The sequence below is a fragment of the Mchenga conophoros genome, linkage group LG11, assembly GCF_057382185.1.
Source record: "Mchenga conophoros isolate Kocher_MC1m ecotype Shallow Benthic linkage group LG11, M_conophoros_male_GT1.1, whole genome shotgun sequence".
Classification (NCBI taxonomy): domain Eukaryota; kingdom Metazoa; phylum Chordata; class Actinopteri; order Cichliformes; family Cichlidae; genus Mchenga; species Mchenga conophoros.
Window position 1 is genome coordinate 39,069,978 of NC_140536.1, and position 20,734 is coordinate 39,090,711.

General features: G+C 47.7%; 2 protein-coding genes across 13 annotated transcripts in view; one reads left to right on the forward strand and one right to left on the reverse strand.

Annotated features, from left to right (window-relative positions):
* Nucleotides 1-20,734, reverse strand: part of ttc24 (tetratricopeptide repeat domain 24) — a 33,071-nt gene that overhangs the window by 9,436 nt on the left and 2,901 nt on the right. For 5 of the 8 annotated variants that reach the window (XM_085292975.1, XM_085292973.1, XM_085292976.1 and 2 more), the window contains exon 1: nucleotides 84-387. The exons of 1 other annotated variant lie outside the window; for it this stretch is intronic. The gene's annotated coding sequence lies outside the window, so the exon portion shown is untranslated. Of the gene's footprint in view, nucleotides 1-83; nucleotides 389-20,734 lie in introns of those variants that run through there. 2 more of the 8 variants (XM_085292970.1, XM_085292974.1) reach the window with 2 other exon arrangements.
* iqgap3 (IQ motif containing GTPase activating protein 3) lies at nucleotides 193-19,068 on the forward strand. 5 transcript variants are annotated; one of them, XM_085292969.1, is made up of 38 exons: nucleotides 193-288; nucleotides 2,181-2,268; nucleotides 2,340-2,496; nucleotides 2,601-2,678; nucleotides 2,760-2,836; nucleotides 2,918-2,985; nucleotides 3,159-3,272; nucleotides 3,371-3,549; nucleotides 3,636-3,717; nucleotides 3,801-3,964; nucleotides 4,041-4,128; nucleotides 4,217-4,380; nucleotides 7,312-7,472; nucleotides 7,554-7,669; nucleotides 7,789-7,952; nucleotides 8,104-8,194; nucleotides 8,541-8,708; nucleotides 8,778-8,920; nucleotides 9,035-9,205; nucleotides 9,285-9,368; nucleotides 9,465-9,536; nucleotides 11,556-11,625; nucleotides 11,712-11,920; nucleotides 12,020-12,172; nucleotides 12,399-12,562; nucleotides 12,637-12,861; nucleotides 12,999-13,139; nucleotides 13,212-13,296; nucleotides 13,730-13,962; nucleotides 14,040-14,172; nucleotides 14,285-14,387; nucleotides 14,462-14,591; nucleotides 14,706-14,793; nucleotides 16,678-16,890; nucleotides 17,047-17,207; nucleotides 17,848-17,973; nucleotides 18,049-18,157; nucleotides 18,298-19,068. In XM_085292969.1, the coding sequence occupies exons 2-38, from the start codon at nucleotides 2,204-2,206 to the stop codon at nucleotides 18,409-18,411; spliced, it is 4,863 nt and encodes a 1,620-aa protein (XP_085149095.1). In that variant the 5' UTR covers nucleotides 193-288; nucleotides 2,181-2,203; the 3' UTR covers nucleotides 18,412-19,068. The 5 variants fall into 5 exon arrangements, with proteins under 5 accessions (XP_085149095.1, XP_085149091.1, XP_085149093.1 ...); XM_085292967.1 differs by lacking the exon at nucleotides 193-288 and adding an exon at nucleotides 303-637; XM_085292968.1 differs by lacking the exon at nucleotides 193-288 and adding an exon at nucleotides 303-637 and having other exon boundaries at nucleotides 3,639-3,717.

Below are 20,734 nucleotides of genomic sequence, written 5' to 3' on the forward strand. Positions count from 1 at the left end.
AGAGCTTATACTGAGGTTATTAAAGGGCTGAATCAGCTACAGCAGAGTACATCACTGAATTGCTGCCGATAACAAACACTCACAGCTTGCAGGGGATGATGAAGCTCCTCCTCCTCACTGCTCACCTGTCCCCTGAAACCGAACATTTGAAGCAGCTAGCCCCTCTGCTAAACCGCTCTGACCTGCAGGTTGACTCGTTGCTATGGTAACGCGGAAGTGGTCGGTAAAACCGGCAGCAACAGAAGAAGACTTCGCAAGTAAACTCTTTGCATTATGACGTCACGCCAGGTGAGTTATAAGATGTAAATATTTGCGGGAAGACCGTTTTCGATTCAGCTATTACGACAGTGAACTCCATAGACCACAATCCACCGCAATGAGGTTCTAGCCAATAGGAGGCAAGGCTGACGGCTCGACCAATTAGAGAGCGGCGGGAGCTTTGAAACTCCAGGCAGGAAACAGTCGGAGGACGGTTGGAGCTCCGCTGCGGTTTCTGTGTTTTTAACCGAGACTTTGGGACACATTCGGGCACCGAGAGGACCCGGACCGGGACACCGAGACACCCGCAACGACCCGACACAGACCCGGGAGACCGAGAGGGGGGACAACATGGCGGATTTAGCCGCGAACGGCCACTGTGAGTGTCGGTCAGAGAGTCCGGAATGACCGCAGCGTCAATCAGATTCATATGTAATTAACTCGGTGTCACACTCCGTGATTTTCTGCGTCTGTGGGGTTAATTCAAAGGAGCTGACCTCAGTGCTGCTGCTTGCAGCTGTACCGATCAGCTACAACATTAAAACCACCACAGGTGAGTCACCTGTCACAGGTCAGGTGATCGATGGACACTTGTCCAGGTGGACTCCTTATGATCCGGGTCTCAGTCTAAGATCTAAGGGCGTTTTCCCGCATGCGGTGTTCTGGTTCACCTGCACAGGTGGACACCGCTGGTGTGAAACAACCTGTGGAGGAGGCATTCTCGGTCTGGTTAGTTTACGGCGTGATGATGTCATAGGTTTGGGGGAAAAAAAAGACCCGTAGCCCCACGTGCTGCAGTTTTTCTGTGTGGAAAAACAAACCAAAGTTTGCAAGACTTTAATGAAATGACGTGTTTACAGTCACTTCAAGACAATAAGAGCAACGCGCCGAACCAGTGAAGCAATGTGCAATAAAGTTTCAATCGTATATCTTTCACCTCTGTAATGTTCTGGATATTTATAACCGAGCGTTTGTGAATATTAGAGCAATTTCTTATGTTTGTAACTTTATAATATGAGAGGACGGTCCCTTGTGGCTCCTCTGTGATTGGGATCAGAGTCAAGCAGCCTTTGTAAGACTCGGAGTTTACGTCAAATATTATTACTGCTTTCTGAGCTCACTGGTTTACCTCCCACCTGACCATGTCAGACTTACCTGAAGAAGATTCCAGGTCAAAGGTCCTCAGCAGCCTGCTGTCATCAGTTTCAATAAAACTTCTTAAAGTGATGAAGATGGTTCCCGGGAACATCAGCCTGCATCTGGATGAAGACGCGTTTGTAACGTGTGAGGAAGCTTCAGCTGCTTCAGACCGATTCAAAGATTGTGGATCAAACGTGCGTCACGTCCTCCATCATCATCAGCCCGAGCTCACCCCAAAGAGCTCCAGACCTCGAAACACGGCAGACCTTCATCACCTACGGGACTGTAAACTGATGATGGCAGGAAGCTGAATATTCCACACTTCCTGTGAGAAGACTATTTTTGAGCTGGAATTTTTTTCAGGTGTGAGGGAAGCATCAGGAGTGCAGCTGGTTTTAATGATGTGACTCAGTGTTTTTGTCTGTAACTTGGTGCTGATCACATTCATTGATAAAGATGATCGATCATCCAGGTAAGGAAAAGTTGCTTCTGTTCATCTGAAGCGTTTTCAGAGGGAGAAACATTTCACCACCATCATCATCAGGTGATATCTTTAATATTGGTCCCGGAACTGACCCCATGGCCTGTCGTTGGTCAGCTGATGAGGGTGAAACGCTTCTCCCACTTCAGACGAACACAGTCGACCTTTTGTAATCAACAGTTTGATCTGATGTAGTGTTAGAAACGGGCTCAGCGTCATCTAAACAAACTGAGAGCACAATATTGATCTGCGGTTAAAGGAGTGACACGGGTGTGATGTCATGTTTCCTGGCGTGTTGCAGATGAGCGTCTGACCGCCGAGCAGATGGACGAACAGAGGATCCAGAATGTGGCCTATCAGTACCTGTGCAGGCTGGAGGAGGCCAAGAGGTCAGTGACCTGGACCAGGAGCACCTTAAGTGTTTGCTCACTTTTGTTAACAGAACCAGTTTCTTCTTCAGGTGGATGGAGGCATGTCTGGGGGAGGAGCTTCCTGCTCCCACAGAGCTGGAGGAGGCGCTGAGGAACGGCGTTATTCTCGCCAAACTGGGTCATCGCTTCGCTCCGAGCACTGTTCCTCAGAAGAAGATCTACGACCCGGAGCAGCTGCGATACCAGGTCACGACACACACCAGCTAGAACCAGTCTGATCCGGTCTACCGCTCTTTGGGGGGCGGGGTTATTGATCAACTCGATGATCAGCTCTGTATTGATCCCTGCAGGCTGTCGGTCTTCAGTTCCGCCACACTGACAACATCAACCACTGGAGAAACGCCATGACTGCACTTGGGCTGCCGGCGGTCAGTGAACACATCGACGGATCATAGTATCGATTAGCCGATTGGTTTGAAGCTGGGCTGATCACCTGTTGTTGTTTCCAGATCTTCCATCCTGAAACGACCGACGTGTACGACAAGAAGAACATGCCGAGAGCGGTGTACTGCATCCACGCGCTCAGGTACGCCTCGTTGCTCGTCTGATCACCTATCCTCTGTGCCGCCTCTCACTTGTGCTCACCTGTGCTCACGTCTCTCTGCAGCCTGTACCTGTACAGACTCGGTTTGGCCCCACAGATTCACGACCTGTATGGAAAGGTCAAGTTCACAGGTAAACGCCACATAGGTAACTAATAATTTGGGATTAGTTTGGCTTTAGTGTACTTTCACAGAAGTTGGTGCTGGGAAGGTTTGGAAGGGGCTTTGACACCCGGGGGGTGGGTGCTACAGTACTGGGTGTTGGACCAATCACGGTCAATTTTGCTGACCTGTAACTTTGTTCAGAGGAAGAGATCAACAACATGAAGCTGGAGCTCGACAAATACGGGATCCAGATGCCCGCCTTCAACAAGATCGGAGGAATCCTGGCCAATGAGCTGTCAGTGGACGAGGCTGCAGGTAGGACCAGACTCTGATTGGCTGATAGCGGATGGAGCTACAGGATAGGAACAGACTGATTGGCTGCTGGGGGTACTGACCCTGCATTCTGCCAACAGTCCACGCGGCGGTGGTAGCCATTAATGAGGCCGTGGACCAAGGGGATGTGGGTGTGACGGCGGTGGCTCTGAGGAACCCCGCTGCTCTCCTCACTGACCTGCAGGAGGCGTTGATGAGCGTCTACCAGGAGATTCTGCAACGAGCGAGGAGGAGGAAGGCTGAACGGGCCGCCGGCGGGGTAAGACATTGATTGGTTAAAGAGATTTGTGTCCGTCCAGTCAGGTGAGCAGACTGTTGACGTGTGTGTTCGTGCGTGTGTGTCAGCAGGCTGTGGCAGAGGACAAAGACATGTACGAGGAGTATCTGACTCAGAGGGAGATCCAGGACCACATCAGTGCCGTCAATGGTGAGAAATAAGCCCCTCCCCCTGTTCTGATGGCATTAATGCTGGTATTGATGACCTAACGATTATGTCACTGTGGGCGTCAGTGCGGGCAGCGGTGGAGCAGGTCGACGAGGCTCTGGATGTCGCCAACGAGCTTGCTTTGCTGTCGGCACTCCAGCTGCCGTGTTTGGCCCTCAGGGGCCTCCGTACTGACAATGGGCCCTGGTACCTGGATCAGCTTACCGCAGACCGCCAGCAGAAGGCCCAGGTAAACTAACAAGTGCGGCCCCTGACCTCTTTCTGACCTCAGTGACCTCTGACCTCTCTGTGACCTCTGACCCCAGAATCAGGGCTCTGTGGATCCTCTGGAGCATGAAGAGCTGCAGGAAGGCGTCACCGCTGCCAACCAGGAAGCTCAGAGCACGCGAAACAGTACGCCATTTTCTTCCCACGCCCGAACCAGGCTCACCTTTTGACCTCTGACCTCGCCTCAGTATGTGTGTGTGTTTGTGTGTTTCAGTGGTGGCGGCCCTCCAGAGCGTTAATGCGGCATTGCGTGGAAATGACCCCAGACGCACAGTCAGCTGCCTGATGACCTCTGACCTCCAGCTGCCTGAAGTGTTTCCGTTTGCGGCGACATTTTATCACCGAGAGCTGCAGCTGCTGCAGAGGCAGACGGCACAGGTGCAACACCGGGTTTACCTGGAGATGAGTGACAGCGTCACTCAGGGGTGGATCTAGAAGGGTGGCATCGGGTGGCAAGTGCCACCCTAGTTTTGCATGTGACAGTGTTGTTTATTAAAATAAGATAGCATTAACAGTTTGAGCATAGTTACAGTCAACAGTGAATATAAATGCTAAAACTGAATATATTGCATAGTGTTCCCCCCCTGCACCAGTAACAAATGGTTCAGCCCATAGCAGGACCGGCTTTTTCCTTGTATTCAGTAGCAAGCGATGCTTATGATTGTGCCAGAGCACATTTTAAACAACACCATGGGAATTTCAGATTTCACACAGGTGGGTGGATGTTACACTGTGGAAATGGAAGGAAGGTGAGAGTTATTAACCCTCTGGGGTCCACGCACACGCTGCACCTCCAAATCAAACGACTGATTTAAGATGACACCGCAATAAGCTGCAGCCACGCTGAGTCTTTCAGCCCGTGTTGAAGTTTGGACTTCAAAGTTTTTAATTTTAATTACAGGCCAGTAAATCCAGAGTTATGAAAAAAATATATATGAGCCATATATATTTCTAAATACTGTCGTCACGTTTTTTGTGTTTAAAAACAAAAAATGTTTTCTAAGGACAACACGAAAATGGTAAAGAAAGGGGGGGGGAGCCTCTTTCCTATTGGTGGAAAAATGTACCATGTCGACCAATTAATGTCACAAAGGCACATTGCAATGTAAACACTGTCACCAACTAGTGCAGGGCGATATGACCAAAAATATTTATCACGATATACATTTGAAAATCTGCGATAACGATATGACTGACGATATAATTGATGCAAGACAAAATACTTTACAACTCCACAACTTTATTAGTGCAAAAAAACCATCAATCTATCTTCACTTAAACAAGCAGCTGTTTATGTGCATTAAAGTTATATAAACATTTAACAGTGCAAACTGACAGTTTAACTAAAAGGCATTTCCAGTGGAAACTGGCCGACACATCCTCAGCATCACCATGTATAACATCCACAACACTTAAAAAGAGGTCATACACACACAATACCCTGCCGTTGTCTTTACGCTGTCTAGACTCTGACTCCTTTAAAAAGCAGCTGAAGACATTTTTATACAAACGGGCTTTTAATTAATTTTAACTTGTATGTCTGATCTTATTGTAAAGCACTTTGTGATTTTTATCTGTGAAATGTGCTATATAAATAAATTTTACTTAATATTACCGTATTAACTAAAAGTATGTTGAAGCACAGTACGTATCGCTCCGCCTACGACAGCCGTAACGCTCCGACAATCCATCAAGCGGTGCGGCTTCGTAGCTCAGCAAAGTCGTACTGAAACATCTGACAGATTTTCGAGCGCCGTGCACATAAAATCGTTTCGAGGTCAGTAAACACAACCAGAGTTCATACATAAGGCACACGGGATTATAAGGGGCTCTGTCGACTTTCAGACAAATCAAAGGATGATTTTAAGTGCGCCGTATTTTCCAAACAACGCGGTAATAACGACGGCCCGCTAGCATGCGCTACCAAAAATAGTGCTCATTTTCTTATCGTTGCCCAACATTACACCGGTATCACCGTGAACGGTATGATATGACCCAGCACTGTCACCAAGTAGAAAACCAGCGGAGTGATACACCTCCTGTTGTCAGGCCTGCAGGTTTATCCCTGTGCTGTTCTCCTGTCTTGTGGTGGACAAACAATTTCTTTTCACTGTCACACATAATTTGTGGGGCATCTTATTGCGACACCTGATTTTAGTTTTAGTAATATTTTTAAATGGTTGTACAAAATAAAAAAAACGGCAGGTGTATTGGCTGCATTTTTTAGATAAATAGTGGCATATGTTTACAAAATGTACAATTTATATTTACATTTCAAGTTATAAGAATAATTTACTCAACATGTCTGTTTTTTTGTTTACAGTAAAAAAGATACTACTAGGATTTGAAGTTTGTGTGATTTCAGATCAGTTGTGTTAACACAGTATGTCAATGAAAAAACAACTAAATTCAGACACGTGAGGTCAAGCTGAAAAGAATGATACCAAACAAAGAGGGGAAAAAATAAAATGGCACAATTTGAAGGTGAAATACAAACGTGAAATCAAAAGAAGTCAAAAATGACCGGTTATATTTTGGGCCTCAGAGGGTTAATCCAACAAATCATGAAAAATTAGGTTTAGATTTTTGTGCATGACAGTGCAGATTTCTGACATTTTGTGTAATTTAAGCTGTAACGATTTTACCTTTTTTTCTAACAATAAACAGTGAAACTTAAGTTAGACTTGTGTTGGTAAATGAACCGCCCCATGTGGTGTAGCTTTCTGGATCGTATACTTACAGCGTTACATCTTTATTTATTATCCAGGCTATACAGTACATAACATCACATGTTTTATGTCACTAAAGTGTTTAATTATGGGGGCTACAGAAAATAATTAAGTTATGGACTATATTTCTATGAAAAACGTGTATACTTACTGCATTTGCATCATTTTAACCATATGTAACCACCTGCATGTGTGTCTGTGAAGGTTCTCAGTCATCGTGGTCAAAGGAGCTTGCAAAGAAAAGCGTCTGGACTTCTTTAAGTTACTTGAAGACGTTTCACCTCTCATCCGAGAAGCTTCTTCAGTTCTGAACTGAAGAAGCTTCTTCAGTTTATATAATGACATAATGTCAATGAAGCTTCTTCAGTTCAGAACTGAAGAAGCTTCTCGGATGAGAGGTGAAACGTCTTCAAGTAACTTAGAGAAGTCCAGACGCTTTTCTTTGCAAGCTCCTTTGACCACCTGCATGTGTGTTTGGGGGGGGGGGGGGAGCCTTGATTTTGCCACCCTAAGAAAATTCCTCTAGCTCCGCCCCTGGCGTCACTGTCATTCAGCTGGCACTTCCTGTTGTCTCCTCCAGGGAGAGCTGCAGGAGGAGGAGCTCTTTGTTGCCGTGGAGATGCTGTCAGCCGTTGTTCTCATCAATCAGGGTCTGGAGGCGGGACACCTACAGCAGTTCAGCTCCTCATTGGTCAGTTCGTCTGCAGGGCTCTCCGATGTAGAGCCCGCCCTGCTCGACAGGTACCGCCTCTTACCCATTTACCTGCTGATGATGTCACTGTTGATAATGACGTCCCTGTTGATGATGTCACTGTCGTACAGGTACTTTGAGACTCTGGCTGGTGTGAAACAACAGGTGGGCCGAGACCTGCTTACCTGGAACCAGCTGCAGGAAGGAATCGCCGCTGTGAACGGCTCGGCGCAGGACGAACAACAGCGTACGACAACGCGATGACATCGTTACAAACACACAATGATGTCATTATAAACAACAAACATTAACTTCTTTGAATTCTGTTGAGCTGACACTGCGACCTCTGACCCCTGTGACCCTCAGAGCTCCTGGCTGTCGGCCTAATAAACAAGGCCGTGATGAGCGGAGACCCTCAGCGGCTTATCTCCGCCCTGTTGCTGCCCTCCTGTGGCGTGGACGAGGTTTCACCTGCCAATGCCTGCAAGTACCTGACCCTGCTGAGCCAAGCCAGGCAGATCAAAGCTCAGGTAACTGCTCAGGTGTAACTGCACAGGTAACCGAGCCATCACCTCAACAGCCCCTCAGAACTGTGACTTTAGTCTTTATCATGACCCTCTGGAGGTAGAATCCAGGTGAGGTTTAAACTTTCAGTCACAGGTCCCCCTCCTGTCCAACCAGGTGAGCAGAGACCCGGGAGCCGAGCTGTGGTTGGCTGATATCCAGGAGGCCGTGAGGATGGCCAATCAGCAGAGTCAGAGAGCTCTAAAGTGTGAGTCACAGATTCATTTACCTGCACAAGTAACCACACCTGTTCAGTTTTTAAGCATGTGGGTTAGAAACGATCAGAGGCTGGACCGCCATCGTTTGTGTTTGATGATATTCGTGATCATTGCGACGCACCTGCAGCGCTTTGTGTCAGACGGAGGAAGGTTGTGAGAGCGAAACGTCTTCATCTTACCTGTTAGCTGTCAGCAGTGACATCACTGAAGGTGTGCTGGGAGACAGGTGTGAACATCGCTCCGAGTTGCACAAGAAGAAACGACTAAAGGACAGAACTTCCCGTCAGCGTGTTCATTATTGATCCGTGTGTTGATTATTGGTTGTGTGTCCGTCAGTGTGTCTGTCCGTTGCCGCGGTGAATCAGGCCGTAAAGGAGAACAGGGCGAAGCAGACGCTGCGGGTGCTGTCTCTGCCGGAGGCGGAGCTTCACGGAGTTCTACCTGACTGTGCTGCAGAATATCAGAGAGAGCTGAGCGCCCTGATGACACGCCGCACACGCACAGGTGAGAGAGACACACACACACACACACACACACACACACACAGAGAATCACGTGTGTGTGTGTGTTCAGGAGATAACCGCAGTCAGTGGGTTCGAGTCCGCCTGCAGGACGGCTCCGTTCATTTCTTCCACCTGAGCAGACTGGAGGGCAGCTGGGAGCGGCCCCCCGGCTTCGTGCACAACAGCGTCTTCTTGGATCGCCACGACATACAGGTGAGACACACCTGAGGCTTACCTGCTCACTTCCTTGTCAAACCAGAACAGTGTTTCTGTGCTTGGAAAGTTTGATTGGCTACAAGCTCGCTGTGCCACTTTCCCCCCCTGCAGGAAGTGGTCAGCAGCGTTTCGGCCCAGTACAGTCGCGGCGTGCTGTGGCGGAACAGCGAGGCCCTCGTCGTTCGCCTGCAGGCGCTCTGTCGAGGCTTCCTGATCAGATGGCGGATGACGGCACGACGTCACTTCCTGATGAATCAGATGGCCGCCGTCGTTGTCATCCAGGTGAGCATGAGCCCCCTTGGAGAGCTGAGGCTCGTCTGGGAGCTACAGGTGTGTCACAGGTGTGCTCTGCTCTGTTCAGTCTCACTGGAGGAGGTTCGTCGAGCAGAGGGTCTACAGACGGCGCCTGCAGTTCCTCTACATGAACTGGAGAGCTGTCGTCAAGGTAACAGCTGCTGTTCCTAATCATGTGACTGAGATTAGATTAGCAGGTGCAGCTCACCTGATGAGCGTTATTCACGTCGTCCGCTTGTGTGAACAGATCCAGGCGTTTGCGAGGATGTGGTTGGCGAGGAGACGATATTGCGCTCGGCTGAGTTTCTTCAGACGTAACGTGAGTTGTTTTTTGTTAACGTTGTCTGTTTTATTGAGAAAGCAGTCGAACATAACAGTAGTTTGACTTTTTACAGTCTTTGCTTTTTTAAACTTGTAATTGAAAAGAGAAAAAAACAAAGAGAAAAAAGAGAACGAAAGAAACACACGGGTAGGTAAGTCAGCATCTTAATATCGAAATGGGAATTCAACTCAGGGCTTCAACGTAAAGAAAATCATGGTTCATAAAAATGAACCATGATTTTAAGTTTTGATCAAAATCATTTCTGACCTGTAGATATCTAAAGAAGTCATCTCAGCCTAAATCATGTTTCTCCTTAAGAATTCAAAGCTTTGGCATATACCTTTATACCTTTTGAAATCCTCTTGAATCTATTATCGTACTGATTCGGGGTAAAATCTGAATCATATGCACACAATCTTAAAACCTTGGAGGCATTTTCCAAACTGCAGATTCTGATTACTTCTTTCAGAGCAGATGTCATTATTTGGGTGCGTCTGCCATCTGTATTTTATTCTGTAACTTTATGTCCGATATTAAAGCTGTAACTGGTTTTCCTTTAACTATTGTTCCTTCAACATCTTTATATCAGTGGTCTTAGCTGTGCAGTAATATTCTCGTAGACAGGGAAGCCCACGACCTCCGTTTTCTTTCTTTAGTTGGGGCGTTTATATTTAACCGTTCCAGATGTGTTTTGAGAACATCGTATCCACCACACAGTTTGTGGTATTAGTAATCGGTAAAGACTGAAACAAATACAGCAGTCGGGGAAGAATATTTAATCTGATTCGATCCTGGAGTGTATGGTATTCCATCTTTGTCTGATTGTATAGGTTCGTTTAGCGGGGCGTAGTTGGCATTGAACATTTTGGTGAGGTCACGATGTATTACCACCCATAGGTACCTAATTCTGTCTGCATCTCACTTCCATTTATAGCGATTCTTAATTTCGACTGGTGGTTCATAGTTTAAAGTTAATACTTAACCTTATACTCTGATAACATTTCCATGGTTTGGGGGAGTGCCTGTGAGGGATAGGATATCGTTAATAGTAAGTTGTCGGCAAATAGTGCTGATTTCTGTTCCCCTCCTGCTGTTCTTTCTCCAGTTATATCCTGTCTCTGCCTGATCCACTGACTTAATGGTTCTACAAACAAATGGTAAATGGTAAATGGCCTGTATTTATATAGCGCTTTACTAGTCCCTAAGGACCCCAAAGCACTTTACATATCCAGTCATCCACCCATTCACACACTGGTGATGGCAGCTACATTGTAGCCACAGCCACCCTGGGGCGCACTGACAGAGGCGAGGCTGCCGGACACTGGCGCCACCGGGCCCTCCGACCACCACCAGTAGGCAACGGGTGAAGTGTCTTGCCCAAGGACACAACGACCGAGACTGTCCAAGCCGGGGCTCGAACCGGCAACCTTCCGACAACAAACAAAGCAAAAAGCAGTGGTGAAATACTGCAGCCCTGTCGTGTCCCGCCTTCCAATATAAATGGTTCAGCGAGGTCTCCATTGATTTTGATTTTAGCTGTTGGATTATTGTATAGCCCTGAAATAATATCAATTACGGATTTATCAAAACCAATATTCTCAAGCACCTTATATAAAAAGGACCACCTCACTGAAACGCCTTCTCAGCATCTAAACTTAACACTAAGGTCTAATGTTTGTTTATCGACCTGCCTCGTTATGTGCCAAACCTTTCTGATGTTGTCCTGTTTCTGTTCGATCATTATGTATTAACCCAGGTAATATTGTTTCTAGTCTCTTAGAGATGATGGGTGTGAACAACTTGTGATCAATATTCAGGATGGTTACTACATTCTAGTTTATAGTAACGTGAGTTTTGCTGATGTCACTCTCACATGACTCGTGGACTCAGATACTCTCAGCATCTCATCAAGATCCACCTGTGGGGTCCTGATGCAGTACGTAGGACGGTGTGTACAACTGCGTCAGCCAGTCAGACAAAATCTCCTGTTTCCACAGTAACGGTTTGTGTCCACAGGTGGGCGCCGTCGTAAAGATCCAGGCCTTCTTCAGAGCTAACCGAGCTCGCGAGCAGTACAGGATGCTTGGTGAGTTCACAGATGCCTCTGATTGGTCAAGCTGCCGTGTCATCGATGACTCATTAATAAGACCTCTTCCCCCTCACCTGTTTTAGTGCACTCGGCCACTCCCCCTCTATCTGTGGTCAGGAAGTTCGTTCACCTCCTCGACCTCGGGGATGGTGACATCAGAGAGGAGGCGGAGCTGCTGCGTCTGAGGGAGGAGGTGGTGAGAAGCATTCGCTTCAACCGACAGCTGGAGGCCGACCTGGACCTGATGGACCTGAAGATCGGGCTGCTGGTCCGCAACCGTGCTACGCTGCAGGTACGGCCCCGCCACCTCAGCTCATCGACACACACCCCCACACACACACACTGATTGGCTCCTTGTTGTCCTCGTTAACAAAGCGCCGTCTGTGAACAGGAAGTGGTGTCTCACTGTAAGAAACTAACGAAGAAGAACAAGGAGCAGCTGTCAGACATGATGGATGTGGAGAGGAGTAAAGGCCTGAAGGCTCTGAGCCGAGACAGGAGGGAGAGACTGGAGGCCTACCAGCACCTCTTCTACCTGCTGCAGGTAAAAGGCACACCTGCCCGCCGCTCGCTCACCTCAAGCTGACCTGAGCAGGTCCATGGCATCACATTACTGTACCTGCCTGATTCGTGCAGTCATCTCTGCTTCACCAACAAGGCAGGGGCTCCACCTGGTGGTGATATTGTGCAACTGCAAGTGGAACAGACGATACATTATATCTGCAGCTGGCCAGTTATTTTGTGTGTGTGTGTGTGTGTGTGTGTGTCAGACACTGCCCCTGTACCTGGCTCAGCTGATCTTCCTGATGCCTCAGAGTCGCTCCACCTCCTTCATGGAGATGGTGGTGTTCAGTCTGTTTAACTATGGCTCCGACCGCCGCGAGGCCTTTCTGCTGCTGCAGCTCTTCACAGAAGCGCTCCGCTATGAGATCAGGTAACGATGATGTCACTGCACCTGTGTCTGAGCAGTAACGTGTTGTCACTGCTTACCTGTGTGTGTGATGTCAGGCTGAAGGTGGAGCAGCCCCAGGACGTGATCACAGGAAACCCCACCGTCATCAGGATGTTGGTAAACTTCTACCGCCATGCTCGTGGTCAAAACGCCCTGCGCGAGGTGCTGGGTCCAGCTCTACAGGACGTCCTGCAGGACCGCACGCTCAGCATCAGGACCGACCCCGTGGACGTCTACAAGACCTGGATCAACCAGACCGAGACGCAGACCGGACACAAGAGGTCAGAGCGCGTCTCTCCTGCGTTGCGCGTCTCTCCTGCGTTGCGCGTCTCTCCTGCGTTGCGCGTCTCTCCTGCGTTGCGCGTCTCTCCTGCGTTGCGCGTCTCACTTCTATTGTGCGTCTCACCTGTCTCACCAGCTCGCTGCCCTATGAGGTTTCTCCCGAAGACGCTCTGGCTCAGCCTGAAGTCCAGAGACGCATCGACATCTCCATCATCAACCTGAAGAACCTGACGGACAGAGTCCTCAAAGCCATCACCGCCAGCCTCCACAAGCTGCCGTACGTGTCTGCCTGCTGCTGCACCTCGCGTCACCAGTCTCTTCTTTGCTAAACGGTTCTGTGTTGTTGCAGGTATGGTCTGCGTTACACCGCCAAGGTCCTCAGAGACGCCCTGAAGGCAAAGTTTCCTGAAGCCGGTGAGGACGAGCTCTACAAGGTGAGAACACAGATCAACACACCTGAATCACACGATTAGTTCATTACCAGGCCTCTGGAGAATTCAAGACATGTAGAGGAGGTCATTTAGTCATTTAAAGCAGCTGTGTTGGATCAAGGATGCATCTAAAGCCTGCAGGACTCCAGGCCTGGAGTTGGACACCTGTGCTGCAGGTGATGAAGGTGGGCTGTGTTTCACGTGAATTTCTGCTCCTGCTGTGCTCAGGTGAGCTCAGACTCATGATGGATGTGTGATCAGCAGATTTGGAGGTCTACAGAAATCACAGCTCGCAGGTCGGAGCTGAGATTTGATTGGTCGCTTGACGTGAAGCTTAGTCTCTGTACGGCGGCGGGTCTTGAAGTCAGAACCACGTGGCTCTGACGCCGTGACCTGAATTGAACCAATAACGCCGAGTCTGCCCTACTCCCCGCAGATCGTCGGTAACCTGGTCTACTACCGCTACATGAACCCGGCCATCGTGGCCCCGGACGGCTTCGACGTGGTGGACCGTTCGGCCGGCTCTGCTCTGCAGCCCGAACAGCGCCACATCTTGGGCTCCATTGCCCGCGTGTTGCAGCATGCCGCTGCCAACAAACACTTCCATGGAGGTGGCTACCACATCAGAGCCCTGAACCAGTACATCAGCCAGACCCACAGCAGGTTCAGGTGGGTTTCAGGTGACCTTGCTCCGTTCTGAGGTGTCGGGGAGGTGGAGGTTCTCCTGACGGTGTTGTGTGTCTCAGGAGGTTCCTGCAGTCCGTCTGCGACGTTCCTGAACCGGAGGACAGATTCAGCATGGATGAGTACTCGGAGCTGCTGATCGTGAACAGACCCGTGATCTACATCTCTGTGAGCGAGCTGCTCAACACACACAAGGTCAGGAAGCTCCGCCTCCAGCTGTATCGTCATCTTTAGACCAGGTACAGGTGCATGCGCACCTGTACCTGGTCTACATAAACCCGTGAACCTCTCACATGTCTCTCTGCAGCTGCTGCTGGAGCATCAGGAGGTTTTGTGCCCGGACCCCTCAGACCCCCTCGGCCTGATTCTGAAGGATCTCGGTCCGGTTCCCGGCCTGCAGGAACTCATCGGTACAGCCAACCGATGCTCTGCTGTTGCCATCCGGTCTGAGCCGGTCAGAGTCTGACTGTTTTCTGTCCTTCAGGTGAGTCCGCGGCTGATCCAGGATCAGACTCTCAGAGTAGCAAGATGGAGGTCTCTCTGACCCTGACCAACAAGTTTGACATCTTCGACGACGCCAACAACACACCGGACCCCAGAGGACTTCTGCTCAGGTAACCCCGCCTCTAAGCCATTAGCCTCACCTGCTCAGTGTCTGTCAGTTTGTTTACCTGAACATTAAAGAAGAACCCGGTGTTCACAGAAAACATTTGTTTTGTTTTTCCCAGCACCAAGCAGCTGATCATCGATGTCATCAGGACGCAGTCAGGTGACTCTCTGCGTGACATCCTGAGGACGACACCGTCACGCGACCAGGTAAAACTCGCACTAATAGGTTGGTTGGTGACTGGCACCCGCTGCAGTCTTGATGTCTAGAGATGGCACGATACCACTTTTTCATGACCGATATCATAAATTTTGATATCTGTCGATACCGATATGAATCCGATAGTGTATTTTATAATCAATAAAACGTTTTTTTATTATCATATCATACCGTTCACGGTAACACCGGTGTAATGTTGGGCAACGATAAGAAAATGAAACATGGCGATAGAATATGGGTAAAACGTGCATGCGCTGTGCCTTTGTTTACATACGCACATGGCGGCGACGCAGAAGGAGAAGAGTGAAAGCAGATCGTTGAATGAAACAATGAACCTGAACTGGTTTGTAAAACGCTGCAGCTTCACTGGTGTGGAACTGATTTAGCTTTCGTCCGTCAGACACACAACAAAGCACTATTTTTGGTAGCGCATGCTAGCGGGCCGTCGTTATTACCGCGTTGTTTGGAAAATACGGCGCACTTAAAATCCATCCTTTGATTTGTCTGAAAGTCGACAGAGCCCCTTATAATCCCGTGTGCCTTATGTATGAACTCTGGTTGTGTTTACTGACCTGGAAACGATTTTATGTGCACGGCGCTCGAAAATCTGTCAGATGTTTCAGTACGACTTTGCTGAGCTACGAAGCCGCACCGCTTGATGGATTGTCGGAGCGTTACGGCTGTCGTAGGCGGAGCCTCGCGGAGTGATACGTACTGTGCTTCAGCATAATGTTACCGTACTGTGTGTGTATGACCTCTTTAAGTGTTGTGGATGTTATACATGGTTATGCTGAGGATATGTCGGCCAGTTTCCACTGGAAACGCCTTTTGGTTAAACTGTCAGTTTGCACTGTTAAATGTTTATATAACTTTAATGCAGATAAAAAACAGCTGCATGTTTAAGTGAAAATACTTTGACGTTTTTTTTTTTGTTTTTTGTTTTTTGCACTAATAAAGTTGTGGAGTTGTAAAGTATTTTGTCTTGCATCAATTATATCGTCAGTTATATCGTTATCGCAGATTTTCAAATGTATATCGTGATAAATATTTTTGGTCATATCGCCCTGCACTAGAACCACCCCCCACCCTCCACCTCATGATGCTTAAACGACGCAATCAACCTAAATTTAATGCACGTGTAAAAAAACATAAAATAAAATAAAAAATGCACAGAAATAAATTATTTTTCAAGAATAATTAAATAGATTCAACATCTTTCTTCAACAGAACTGCAGACTGCACAGATGGTATCTTCCCAAAGGGAAAAAGTACTATAGCTTACTAGAGTATATTAGACTTACTATAGTTACTATATACAGTAATGGACTTCTATATATTTTACATCAGATTAAAACGTTGGGTGTAAGATTCAGATAATTATTTATTAAAAGCTAGACATGACAATGAGAAAGAAAAGTATGTCTTTGTGCTCCCTTTTCCCTGTTCATGCCCTATTGGCCCCCCTGGCTAAACTTTGCTAGATCCGCCCCTGCACAGTTACAGCCGTCAGCTGTAGAAAAAGATCCTCGAGTAGAAAGTAATATTAAATACATTCTAACAACAGCTGATCAAGCTTAAACGTGCTGCTGTTGTTCAGCCACTGGTTTCCTCTTTCAACCAGACCGCCGAAAGGTCTCGCACGCCACAGCGCTATATCATGTGACGCACACTGCTCTGACGTGCTACGGTTATGAGCCAAGTTACGCCATGTCACAAGTTTTGTGAGGTGCTTTTGTGATATTTAATGGATCGGATTTCATTTTTTATTTCTCTCTGATATCCGATCCAGTATTTTAGGTCCGTATCGGACCGACACGGATACGTAATATCGGATCGGCCCATCTCTAATGATGTCATCTGATCTCTTCAAACAGGAAGTGTGTCACAATTGGCTGATGCAGCGCCGCGCCCAGCAGGATGCTCGGACTCCTGAGAAGATGAAGCGGAACCAGTCGCTGGTCGCCAATGGCAACCTGAGCCTGGAGGAGAAGAAGAGGAAGATCCTGAGGAGTCTTCGTCGTCTGGAGGGACTCGGCACCCTGAAACCGCCAGACAGCGAGAACCAGATCCTGCAGATGATCGCCAAGGTAACGAGACCTGCCTCCATCTCCTCCTATTCCAGCGTCCTCCTTCGCTACATCCTGGCATGTTTCTGGTTTTGTTTGCGGTTTTTTTTGTTCTTTTTGCCTGCATGTTTTTGAAAACGTCCCTGACTATGATGTCACTGCACGTTTCCCCACCAGGACATCCGTCAGCAACGTCTCCACCGCCAGCGCCGAGGGGCGGAGCTCCTGAAGCTCCATCAGACTCTCAGCAGCCTACAGGCTAAGAGCAGCTTCCACAGTGAGCAGGTGGACTATTACAGGCATTACATCACTTCCTGTCTGGACAACCTCACCGCCAGGTATGCACAAGCAGGTGTTTTTGGGTAACGACCTAGCATTTTTCATCTCAGGCCATTAGCATCAGATATAACTTTCTGTTCTCGGACGTGGCGGCGCCAAATGTTTAGAAGTACCGCAGCAATGAACAGTAATGGGGCGGGGCTGTGGTGACATCACACCACTGTGGTGTGAACCAGGCGTTTTCACCTCGAGAGCTGTGAGGCGGTGGGGCGGGACGAACAAACGTTTGTCACACAATCAACAACACAAGGGATAAACTAAAGTACAACAAACAAAGTAATTCGGGAACAGGTGAGCCGAGGTTGACCACGAGCCCCGGGTACAGGAAGCTCTATCAGAGGCGCCAGAATACGAGAGCTTTAAACCGTGCGTTCAAAATCTGAGTGAGGAGAAGCTCGCTGAGGTACGAGCTGAATGTTTGCATGAAAAGTTCAAACATCACCAAGAGCGTTGGCGTCACGAGCTGAGCCGGCATCCACGCTGACCTGCCATCAGCTGATCTTAAATATCCACCAACGGCTCCTGAAACAGGAAAGAGGTGCTTAGACCGCGTGTGTCCTGAAGGTGCACGTCACGAGGCTGTCAGTGAGGCGATAGGCCTGTCAGTAAGGTCCATCACTGATTGGCTTGTTCTTGCAGCAAATCGACCAATCAGAAGGCGGCAGACGGCAAAGGGAGGAACAAGCTTCCTGCTCTGAGCTACAGTGCCACCCGGCTGCACGAGAAGGGCGTTCTGCTGGAGATCGAAGACCTGCCAGTCACGCAGTGAGCGCAGAACACACAGCTGGCACACGTATGACACGCGGTGAGGACGCGTGCTCACGATCTCTCTGTTTCCAGGTTTAAGAACGTCATGTTTGAGATTGCTGCCGGGCCTGAGAGAGGAAGTTTCAAAGTAAAAGCTCGATTCCTCGGCGTGGAGATGGAGGAGTTCCTGCTCAAATACCAGGTAGGACCGAGGCCGGACCACGTCGAACCGGGCCACATAAACCAGGTGATACGAGTTTAACGTGTGTGTGTGTGTGTGTGTGTGTGTGTGTGTGTGTGTGTGTGTGTGTGTGTGTGTGTGTGTGTGTGTGTGTGTGTTAGGACCTGCTGCAGCTGCAGTATGAGGGCGTGGCTGTGATGAAGATGTTCAGTAAGGCCAAAGTCAATGTGAACCTCCTCATCTTCCTCCTCAACAAGAAGTTCTTCAAGAAGTGAGAGGAGCGGCACTCATACTCGGCTTCTGCGGCGAGGCCTCGTCCCACACTCCTGTCTATAAACAGGAAACTGAATGGCGTTTTATACCAAATGATCAGGATGAATCTCACTAAATTTGACTGACTTTATATCTCGCTCAGTGGGATGTCTTCATACACTCCTGTCTGTGCTGTAATCACTGAGTTAGTGCTCTGTCTGCAGCGCTGTCTTTGTTTTTATGTCTGTAAAATTTAACTAAAGTGATTCTTTTTTATTTCACGTGATATTTTTATGCATGTTTATATGATACTAATCAAACACCTGTTTTAATATCTCACTACAGTATTTGGATGTGGTGCAGAGTGAGGCATCTTACCTCAGTGTCTCTCTTTGTATGGGAACGTGTGTTTCAGTTTAATTTGGAGGAGTGACACATCAGTGTTTTTATCCTATCTTGGTTTGTTTCTCAGGATTCGAACCACACTAAGCTGTCTTATTTTTGAAAGGTTTGACCCTTTCAGGACTCCGTAGTGGCGCATTGGTCACTGATGTCTGGTTGTAATGTTTAGCTGCACTGAGCTGTGACCAATCAATACCAGCTGATCAATGCCTGTAAATATTTCCTGTCATTTCCTTTTTCTTTTGTCTTTGCTACAATAAATAAACATGAACATTTCAGTCATTATTTCTATTTTTAATTTAAAAGTTAAAAGACTAAGAGTGCGAGTGCGTGTAAAAACTGATGATGGCCACGAACAAGCTGAATGTTGCTTCTTTTTTTTTCCTGAGATGTCATACACTTTGGATTCTAGCCAATCATTTTACGTTTCCAAGGATAGTAGGCGGGGCCAGGTACGTAGGTTCTTTTAGAGCAGAGCTACAGATTAAAAATGTCCAAGGCGAAGCGGTCAAAAGTCTGGCTGTACTTCACAGCAAAATATGCAAACTCAGCAGCAACAAGTGCTTTAAGCTGATACTGTGATACTGTCAAAGGAGGTAACACCTCGAATCTGATGAAACACCTGGCGACGCATAGCGTTTTTTTAAAAGCCGAGAAATGCGTCGTATTTGATAGCTTGCTGCGAGACCTCACACCGAGCGCATCTACTGCGGGTGTGGTGCCTGTTATCAACCCGGAGTTAGCAACATCCCCAAAAACACGAAGAGGAGAGTCCTGGCCCCTAGCCCTGCCAGTGTAGCAGAACCTGCGGCTCTTTAGTCCTTATAGTGCGGCTCCGCGTGGTTTGGGAAAATAAATTAGAAGTATTTAGCTGAAGTGTAATTTATTTATGTTAGTTCTTTTTTAACTTGTAGTTCTAAATTGGAAGATTATTGTGATATTGAAATATAAAAATAAAATTATATTCTATTTTTTCATCGCTCAAAATAAGCGTCACACTCGTGGAAGCTGGTGTACCCGCCGAAACGGCGTGCATTTACCGAGACTTTCAACCCCAGCCAGGCCAATTATGGCTCTTCGGATCCACATCATGTCAGCAGCTGTTCCCCAACTATGTTAAAACAAACACGCTCACGCCTCACAGACGACAGCTTACAGTCCTGCGTAAAGATGAAAGTGACTTCGTACAGCCCCGATCTGCAGACGCTGTGCGCAGAGGTTCAGGAGCAGAAGTAAGTAAGTAAGTAAAATTTATTTATATAGCACATTTCACAGATAAAAATCACAAAGTGCTTTACAGTAAGATCAGACATACAAGTTAAAATTAATTAAATTAGTTAAAAGCCCGTTTGTATAAAAATGTCTTCAGCTGCTTTTTAAAGGAGTCAGTAGAGTCTAGACAGCGTAAAGACAACGGCAGAGAGTTCCACAGCCTAGGTGCCAGTGCCTGAAAAGCCCGATCCCCACGTGTTTTAAATCTAGTACGTGGGACCACCAGTAGCCTCTGACCTGAAGACCTAAGTGCTCGGGATGAAGCATGAGGTTTCAACAGGTCAGAGATATACTGGGGAGCTTCACCGTGCAGAGCTCTAAAAGTTACAACTAAAATTTTAAAATGAACCCTAAAATTTACAGGCAACCAATGAAGAGAAGCCAAAACTGGAGCAATGTGTGACCTCTTGTTTGTACCAGTTAAAAGTCTTGCCGCTGCATTCTGAACAGACTGAAGGCGATCCAGAGCTGATTTGTTAAGACACGTAAAAAGACCGTTACAATAATCCAAACGAGAAGAGATAAAAGCATGAATAATCATCTCAAGTTCAGCCTTTGACACCAGTAGCCTGAGTTTAGAAATGTTTCTTAGATGATAAAAACAGTTCCGGACAAGTTGTTTAGAGTGTTTCTCAAGAGACATCGAACTGTCAAATATAACACCTAAGTTTC

Excerpts from the sequence above, each read along its gene's own strand:
- iqgap3 (XM_085292965.1), top strand. The coding sequence starts at position 610 with ATGGCGGATTTAGCCGCGAACGGCCACT. Across the intron at positions 2,679-2,759 it reads CTGCACTTGGGCTGCCGGCG|ATCTTCCATCCTGAAACGAC; the intron begins GTCAGTGAACAC and ends TGTTGTTTCCAG. Across the intron at positions 8,195-8,540 it reads GAGTCAGAGAGCTCTAAAGT|TGTGTCTGTCCGTTGCCGCG; the intron begins GTGAGTCACAGA and ends TGTGTCCGTCAG.